Genomic DNA, 9843 nt, shown 5'->3' with positions numbered 1-9843 from the left:
AATAATCATTACAAAGCAGTTTCGGTTCTCGGCCAAGTGCATCCAGAAGTTTCGGTTTCGGTTTCGGCCCAGAATTTTCATTTTGTGCATCCGTAGATGTAAGACTACATGTTTTATTTAATTTAATGCAAATTTAACAGTAATTTACTTTCAAATGCCCCAATTGCTGAAGCAGGGTCTGCACAACTTTTTAGTACAATTTCAAGTTGCACTGTTCAAAATACCTGTAGTAGCACAGCAGTGCATACCTGTGTACATTTAATTAAGGTGGACTAGATTAGACTGTAATACAAGTAGTTGAGTTTGCCAGGTGCATACAACATTTATGACAGGTTTTCATGAAAGTGTTGGTCAGTTTGTCTGCTTGACAATCCCATTTTGCACTGCAGCAATAAAACTGAAGTGAGATAAACAAACTGAGAAATGTTTCTTTCTAGTTAAAACAGATGTTGTCAAAGTTTTCCTTTGGGGACATAATTTGAAGTTGGAAAAAGGTAATACATTGCAATATATATCGCAGAATATCGCAATATATTTAAAATCGCAATAATATTGTATCGTGACACAAGTATTGTGATAATATCGTATCGTGAGGCCTCTGGTGATTCCCACTCCTTCACACTACCAACCCTGAGATAAGGCAGTCACCTCTGCAGGTGGTAAACTCAGCAATGAGACACACTCAGCAAACAGATACTTACAAAACAAACACAGTGACACATAGGGAAGCTGCAGAATTCGTATCAGTAATGTGCAAACACCTTTTAAAGTTATATGCTATATAGTTAAACATTTACACACTCAGACAAAGCCTCTGACTGTGATGCTATTAAAAGGAGAGTTAAAAAAAAGAAAAGAAAATCCTGCCATCATGTCTTTTTAATGTTCCACAGAATAAAGAATGGTTTGGAACAACATGAGAGTGAGTAAATGATGAAAGAACAAACCTCATTGGTTCTCGCCTGTTGAGCAAGCAGCTTCCAACTGCCATATATGATATGCTCTATGTATGAAAATTGATTTATATGTGAATAAAAGTTTAAATGAAATTTGTTCATCATATAAATCAAAAGTGTCTCTTTAGAAGATTAAACCGCTTGATTTATATGTTGTTGTTTTTTTTTTTACAATCCCTTTATGAACTTTTCGAAGCATCAAAGTTTGGGGTAATGGACTTTCAATGGAAGGACAGAAATCTCAGGTTTTTAAAAAATATCTTCATTTGTGTTTCGAAGATGAACAAAAGTCTTATGGGTTTGGAATAACATGGGTGATAAATAACAGAATTTCATTTTTGGGTGAACTATACCTTTAAATGAATAACAGCAATGGTTAAACCAGGTGACTTTTGGAATATTCATAGCTTACATTGGCTTATGAGTAAGAAAATCTATTCAACAGATGACTGATTCCCTTCATAAATATGCCAAACACTTGAAGTTGGGCAGCACAATTCGGCTAAAATAAATTGCTCCCAAAAATAATCAATGTAGCTGTCTACGCTATCTAGTTTTTTTGCAGTACGGAAGAATGTACCTGTCATTGAAATAAAATAATCAGGTGCAAATAGACATTTATGGCAAAAGTGGTTTAAGTAAAGACATGCAAGCTTCCATAACACTGATCCAAAAACAAGAGCTATCATTTAGTAATAACTTGATATCTACACTGAAACTTTGCTGTAATAAAGTCTCTGACTGGCAACTGATTGTAAAGTGCAAAGGGCTTTCCATTCTTCCTCTTCAAGAGGTTTAAGGGAATCAATCAACTCTCTTGACTTCTCGTTTTTTGTTTCCATACAGGGAGCACGGGCTCAAAAGAGCCGAGGGCAAGTAAATGCTCTCGTTTCCCTCTTGCTCTCTTGATGAGAAGAAAAAATCTCCAAAAAGTCTCAGGGTGTTCTGGAGGCCATGGACTGACGGGACGTGCGCTACTGAACACCATGCGGGACTAGGACTGAACTGTTTTTGTTCAGACAAACCAGCCACTATTTGGCTCTTTCTCTTTGTCTTTGTATTTCTCAGCAAGAGAAGAACACATAAACATACTTTAGCTGCAAATTTTGGCAGCTATTGTTTATGTTAGAAATCACATTTAAAAGAGTGCGAGAAAAGAGCACGTAATGATCTCACTCACAAAAGACAAAAAAACTGATAAGTGTATGAAACAGAAAAAAATGCCTGGTAAAAATACTGTCACTATGTTGTATCACATGGTAATATCATTGTACTTTAAAGGGGACATATGATGCTTTTTTAAAGACCATTATTTTGTGTATCTGGTGTATCAGAATATGTTGACATGCTTTAATGTTAAAAAAAACACATTATTTTTCAAATACTGTACATTATTGTAGGTCCTATATGCCACGCCTCTCTCAAACGCTTCGTTTTCTACAAAGTCCCTCTTTCCGACAAGCACAGTCTGCTCTGATTGGCCAGCTGACCCAGTGCATTGTGATTGGCTGAACACCGCAAGCACTCGTCAGAAATGTAATGCCCCTTACCATAATCGCGAGCTTCATCTTTCAAAATAAATGTAAAGACAGAGCCCGAAAGGGGAACAGAGTCGCGTGACAGACACAGTAATGAAGCTGGTATGTGTTTGCAGTACACAAGCCACGGTTAAGACAGCTGACTCCACTGTGATGTGACCCTGTCTCTCTCTCTCTCTCTCACACACACACGCGCCAAAGGAAAACTTGAAATCGCATCATATGACCCCTTTAATATAAACACTATATACTAAAATACTGTGACAACACTACGATGTAGAGATAGTATCATATGGTAATACTATCAAATATAACATGGTACTAAAATAATTATATCAGGTACTTCCAAGAATACCATGATACAGTCAGATGACAGTATACCATGATACTTTGATGTGTACGATGGTACCGAAATTCATGTATCATGGTAATTGCAAGGTACTCCAAGAATACCATGGTAGTATTATAGCATAAATCTACAAAAAAAAAACGTACCATGGTTAGTTTTTGCAAGTGAAAGCGCATATTCATTTACATGCTACATATCCAAAAGTACGGATGTTCTTACCATGGTACATTTTTAAGTGTAAGAGAGAAAGAATGCAGGAAGAACAAAATGTATGAGTCAAACTGATGGTGAAGTGAGAAATCTCAAGAGACCTCACCCGTGTGAATAATTTCATGGCCTGTCTAAGGTGTTATCTCATTTCTCACACACACAGGCACAATTGCACGCAAACACACATGCAAACACCTTGGTTTCAGGTCACCATGCCCTTGGTGCACAGTGAGATTGTGTGACAAATACAATCATCTCACCCTCAGCTGCTCCCATGGAGACCAAACCTTCAGGATCAAGGGTCACGGTTCTCACACAATGACACAAAAAAGAAAAACTATTGGGGCGCCTGCTCATCCATTTCTTAGGATATATACAAGAATGAAGAAAGCTTCTGCTCCCGGGGATTACTGCAAACCAGTGTAAACAGTAACAGCCTGAGCCTGTGTGTTGGCGTTCAAAAGTACAGTGGCCCTGGGATATTGGGGCACTTTGGTCGCATTAATAATGATTTACATTGCATTAAAAATAATGTCAAATTGAGATCTAAGAAGCCATTTTTGGAGATGTTTCACTTTGTCTGACAACCAGAAAGTATCTAAATACTGTATCTCAATTCTAAACCATATTTATCAATTAAAACCCTTGTCTTTTTCTGAAATCTTAAACTGGAAAAGCCCGAAAAGGGTGTGGTTTACAGGCTCTGTGGGTCTCACTTTACCCCTGAACTACCAAAGTCAGCAGGAGGTTAATGGTCGGCTTTAGCTATTAACATGAAACAGGTCACTGTGAGCCACAGTTCTGAGAGCAAATGGGCTAAACTGGCCAACAGAGACAGTTACGTAGCCATTCTGTCTATTAAACTCTGTAGACAAAGACCCCCTAAATAGTCGGCTGTCCCGCAGCAGAATTTCCATGACAAATCGACAATGCTATCTTCAAGGAAGAAGCAGCCAGGAGCTGTGTCATGGTGAGCATTAAAAATCACTGTCTCTTTTGCTTTGTCATGACCAAGTGCACTTCCTTTTGCAAACCACTTTTGCATACAGATCAGGCTTGGGACCTAAACAAGACTCTCACAAACAAAAGGGCCCTTTTGTTTAGGCAAAAAAAAAAATTCCTGCTGGGTCAAGCCACCATGTTTGCATCTCAGGGATATAAATTGTGGCAATGGAGTGTATGATTGGTAGGTCTAAGAATGTTTGTGTTTGTGTGTGTAAATGATCAATATAATAAAATTAAAAAAGGAATTTACAGAGCATAAATGTGTGCGTGCATGACAGCAAGTGTGGGTGGGTGAGCGTGTGCAATGTGCATAATTGCGTAGGTCCCTAAAGCTAATTTATTTGCGTGTTTGTGAGCAACTGTGCGTGTGAGCCCTTCTCTGTCTGTGCGACAAGTGCGTGTGACTGCCTGAGCGCAAGCCGCAGTGAGTGGGAGCGTGCGCGTGTATGTGTGTGCGTTTGACCAAACTAAGCAGAGGCGGGTCGAGCAAGTTCACGGCTCACAGCTGTCAGTACGCTTCCACACGTCAGGCCAGCCAACGGAAGGCTTATGGGAAAGAAGCAATCTCTTAGTCACATATACCTCATCCACAACACACGCTCCTACATACAAGGCAACTTCCTGTCATGTACTGCACTCTTTTACTTCAACTAGGTGTCTCCAACAATACGCCTGAAAAGCAACAGCCTAAGCTGGTTTGCTGGTCTCTCTGGTTGTAGAATGGTTTGGGTCACTTTTAGCAGATCAGGCTGGGAGACCAGCTGGCTGGTCAACTAAACCAGATAAGAACAGTCAACCAGACAGGTTTAGGCCGTTTTTTTTTTTCAGTAGGGCATCATACCAGTCCCTCCCTTGCACCATTTTTTTTCTGTTTTCTCATTGAACTGCAAGCTCAGCTTAGCTGTACTCGGGTAAAGCATAAATGATTGAAACTGCTCAAGAGGTTTCAATGAAAAGTGGCATTAACCCACAGGGCAAAACCAGAAGCACTTACAGAAACTTAAGTCTGACATGTTCATTGTCAGGGTTGCAATAAAGCCTTTCCAGTTGTTCTTGAGAGTCATCCGATATGCTCTGCCAGATCTGCGTATCTGCTCTGCGGATTTGCCAGTGGTAAGGTAGAACGGTGTGATGCTGGGAACAGTCACTGCCATAGACGCAAACGCCCTGGAGGAAATCCACACAGATCGATACAGCGTCCGCTTGATGCGTGTGATACTGGAGCTGGGTCAGGAGTTCAAACACTAGATCCAAAGAGGCCTCCTCACTTTTATCCTGAAAGATCTCGCCCTCTTTGATGGCGAGGCAATTTGCACCCTGCAAAGTCTCAGTGGTGTAGATGTCATTTAACTTCGACCCTGAAACGTCGGAGGAGGGCGCCGCCTCGTTGCGCTCCTGGGGCTGGAAGCGTTGCTCATTAGCCTCTATTGACACCCGCTGAATATCCAACACCTTTTGTTCCCCCGCGAGCTCGCTCACGCCCACATCCGCGACCGTGCTCTCATCCTCCTCCTTCAGGCACACCTGACTAATAAATACTTAAACTAGTAACAAAACAGTAGCTGATTCAGAAGCGCCGGATTGTCATAGCAAAGTCAGAATTACTTCCTCTCCTAGGTTCACGAAACGGTCGTCCATAAAATGCATTGCTGTTCTGTTGTAAGTAATCTTAAAGATTCCTAAATGCATCTACTTTCGGAAGGCCAAATAAAGTGCTTTTGCTTTCGCCTAGAAACACACAGCGTCTCCCTGACATGGCTGCTTCAACACTAACTGCGGTTACTGAAACCACGCCTTCTTTCTTTGCGTGCACATTTGGGCGGCATTATGCTAATATTTCCACATAGTGAGGTAGATATGTTGGGGCGTGTTAGAACGAGCCATTTTAGGGGGGCGTGGCAGAGTCTTAACTTTGATAAAGAATATCTCTTTGGTTTTGAGACTTTAGTCTTTGCAACTTCAGGGATCTTATCTATGCACAATCAGCTTGTAACACTCCAAAGGGAAAGGAAAACTTGAAATCGCATCATATGACCCCTTTAATATAAACACTATATACTAAAATACTGTGACAACACTACGATGTAGAGATAGTATCATATGGTAATACTATCAAATATAACATGGTACTAAAATAATTATATCAGGTACTTCCAAGAATACCATGATACAGTCAGATGACAGTATACCATGATACTTTGATGTGTACGATGGTACCGAAATTCATGTATCATGGTAATTGCAAGGTACTCCAAGAATACCATGGTAGTATTATAGCATAAATCTACAAAAAAAAAACGTACCATGGTTAGTTTTTGCAAGTGAAAGCGCATATTCATTTACATGCTACATATCCAAAAGTACGGATGTTCTTACCATGGTACATTTTTAAGTGTAAGAGAGAAAGAATGCAGGAAGAACAAAATGTATGAGTCAAACTGATGGTGAAGTGAGAAATCTCAAGAGACCTCACCCGTGTGAATAATTTCATGGCCTGTCTAAGGTGTTATCTCATTTCTCACACACACAGGCACAATTGCACGCAAACACACATGCAAACACCTTGGTTTCAGGTCACCATGCCCTTGGTGCACAGTGAGATTGTGTGACAAATACAATCATCTCACCCTCAGCTGCTCCCATGGAGACCAAACCTTCAGGATCAAGGGTCACGGTTCTCACACAATGACACAAAAAAGAAAAACTATTGGGGCGCCTGCTCATCCATTTCTTAGGATATATACAAGAATGAAGAAAGCTTCTGCTCCCGGGGATTACTGCAAACCAGTGTAAACAGTAACAGCCTGAGCCTGTGTGTTGGCGTTCAAAAGTACAGTGGCCCCGGGATATTGGGGCACTTTGGTCGCATTAATAATGATTTACATTGCATTAAAAATAATGTCAAATTGAGATCTAAGAAGCCATTTTTGGAGATGTTTCACTTTGTCTGACAACCAGAAAGTATCTAAATACTGTATCTCAATTCTAAACCATATTTATCAATTAAAACCCTTGTCTTTTTCTGAAATCTTAAACTGGAAAAGCCCGAAAAGGGTGTGGTTTACAGGCTCTGTGGGTCTCACTTTACCCCTGAACTACCAAAGTCAGCAGGAGGTTAATGGTCGGCTTTAGCTATTAACATGAAACAGGTCACTGTGAGCCACAGTTCTGAGAGCAAATGGGCTAAACTGGCCAACAGAGACAGTTACGTAGCCATTCTGTCTATTAAACTCTGTAGACAAAGACCCCCTAAATAGTCGGCTGTCCCGCAGCAGAATTTCCATGACAAATCGACAATGCTATCTTCAAGGAAGAAGCAGCCAGGAGCTGTGTCATGGTGAGCATTAAAAATCACTGTCTCTTTTGCTTTGTCATGACCAAGTGCACTTCCTTTTGCAAACCACTTTTGCATACAGATCAGGCTTGGGACCTAAACAAGACTCTCACAAACAAAAGGGCCCTTTTGTTTAGGCAAAAAAAAAAATTCCTGCTGGGTCAAGCCACCATGTTTGCATCTCAGGGATATAAATTGTGGCAATGGAGTGTATGATTGGTAGGTCTAAGAATGTTTGTGTTTGTGTGTGTAAATGATCAATATAATAAAATTAAAAAAGGAATTTACAGAGCATAAATGTGTGCGTGCATGACAGCAAGTGTGGGTGGGTGAGCGTGTGCAATGTGCATAATTGCGTAGGTCCCTAAAGCTAATTTATTTGCGTGTTTGTGAGCAACTGTGCGTGTGAGCCCTTCTCTGTCTGTGCGACAAGTGCGTGTGACTGCCTGAGCGCAAGCCGCAGTGAGTGGGAGCGTGCGCGTGTATGTGTGTGCGTTTGACCAAACTAAGCAGAGGCGGGTCGAGCAAGTTCACGGCTCACAGCTGTCAGTACGCTTCCACACGTCAGGCCAGCCAACGGAAGGCTTATGGGAAAGAAGCAATCTCTTAGTCACATATACCTCATCCACAACACACGCTCCTACATACAAGGCAACTTCCTGTCATGTACTGCACTCTTTTACTTCAACTAGGTGTCTCCAACAATACGCCTGAAAAGCAACAGCCTAAGCTGGTTTGCTGGTCTCTCTGGTTGTAGAATGGTTTGGGTCACTTTTAGCAGATCAGGCTGGGAGACCAGCTGGCTGGTCAACTAAACCAGATAAGAACAGTCAACCAGACAGGTTTAGGCCGTTTTTTTTTTTCAGTAGGGCATCATACCAGTCCCTCCCTTGCACCATTTTTTTTCTGTTTTCTCATTGAACTGCAAGCTCAGCTTAGCTGTACTCGGGTAAAGCATAAATGATTGAAACTGCTCAAGAGGTTTCAATGAAAAGTGGCATTAACCCACAGGGCAAAACCAGAAGCACTTACAGAAACTTAAGTCTGACATGTTCATTGTCAGGGTTGCAATAAAGCCTTTCCAGTTGTTCTTGAGAGTCATCCGATATGCTCTGCCAGATCTGCGTATCTGCTCTGCGGATTTGCCAGTGGTAAGGTAGAACGGTGTGATGCTGGGAACAGTCACTGCCATAGACGCAAACGCCCTGGAGGAAATCCACACAGATCGATACAGCGTCCGCTTGATGCGTGTGATACTGGAGCTGGGTCAGGAGTTCAAACACTAGATCCAAAGAGGCCTCCTCACTTTTATCCTGAAAGATCTCGCCCTCTTTGATGGCGAGGCAATTTGCACCCTGCAAAGTCTCAGTGGTGTAGATGTCATTTAACTTCGACCCTGAAACGTCGGAGGAGGGCGCCGCCTCGTTGCGCTCCTGGGGCTGGAAGCGTTGCTCATTAGCCTCTATTGACACCCGCTGAATATCCAACACCTTTTGTTCCCCCGCGAGCTCGCTCACGCCCACATCCGCGACCGTGCTCTCATCCTCCTCCTTCAGGCACACCTGACTAATCCTCGCCTGCTTCTCTATGGCGGCGGTGCATATATTCTGCTGTGGTCGAGCTGGGTTACGCAGAACAAACACTCCATCCCCTGACACAAGTGCGTCTGAGTTTAATAACGTGCTCAAAATAGGGTCCTCTAAAGCACGTAAGCATTTTGTGTCCAGTTTTCTCTGTGCGTGTTTCTTTTTGAAGTAGGGCTTCACTAACGGGATCTTGTTGGCGAGTCCCATCTGCTGCTCGGTGAACTCTCCGGTCCCCATGGGCAGACCTAAAGCGGGCACAGCGGTGTCAACTGCCTCCTGCATGATGCAAAAATGTATCCAGGATACCTATTAAAAAAAACAGAGCAACATGATTAATGTAATGTCTATACGCATGGTGTGAAGGTGGGGAGGATTGAGGTTCTGAAGTACATACAGTGTTTTATTTATTTACACAAATTTTCAAAAATGATCACTTAGGTTATATTTCACATATGTCAGGACAGCGTGGCTAAACAGCTAGCGAAAAGAAGAGAAAAAAAAGAAGTCGCGTTCACCTGAAGAGATTACTATAGCAACAAACGCCCCTTCCCATGTCTGACATCACATTATTAAAACATCCCTGCCATTACCAGGGCCGTCCTTAGGGGGGTGCAACTGGTGCGGTCGCACCGGGCCCCGCTCTTGAGGGCAGTCCCCCGTCATACACCATCCCAGCCTCCCCCGCCATCCCGGGAACGCGATTGTGAATGGACCGAGGGGGGCCCCGCTCCTCGTACCTGCGTCAGCTAAAGACGGCCCTGGCCATTACTTATCGCTTTACATCGATTTAAACGTTTATTAAATGTTTAGTGTTTTGTTTAACACTTCTTAATGTTAGTTAACGGTTAGCTGCGAGTGCAAGAGG

The 9843-nt window shown here is 42.3% G+C and overlaps 2 protein-coding genes across 2 annotated transcripts in view; both read right to left on the bottom strand.

Moving 5' to 3' along the window:
• LOC107570705 (TCDD-inducible poly [ADP-ribose] polymerase-like) overlaps positions 1-9843 on the bottom strand; it is a 40170-nt gene that overhangs the window by 25282 nt on the left and 5045 nt on the right. Inside the window, exon 3 of the mRNA XM_016256966.1 lies at positions 5053-5582. Coding sequence (XP_016112452.1) covers positions 5053-5582 — 530 coding nt within the window. The remainder of the gene's footprint in view (positions 1-5052; positions 5583-9843) is intronic.
• On the bottom strand, positions 7121-9287 carry LOC107570706 (TCDD-inducible poly [ADP-ribose] polymerase-like). The gene has a single exon (XM_016256968.1). It carries the CDS (start codon positions 9258-9260, stop codon positions 8421-8423), a length of 840 nt encoding a protein of 279 aa, XP_016112454.1. The 5' UTR covers positions 9261-9287; the 3' UTR covers positions 7121-8420.

This window comes from Sinocyclocheilus grahami, unplaced genomic scaffold (assembly GCF_001515645.1).
Source record: "Sinocyclocheilus grahami isolate Dianchi unplaced genomic scaffold, SAMN03320097.WGS_v1.1 scaffold1495.1, whole genome shotgun sequence".
Lineage (NCBI taxonomy): Eukaryota > Metazoa > Chordata > Actinopteri > Cypriniformes > Cyprinidae > Sinocyclocheilus > Sinocyclocheilus grahami.
This window is presented reverse-complemented; position numbering and strand designations above follow the sequence as displayed.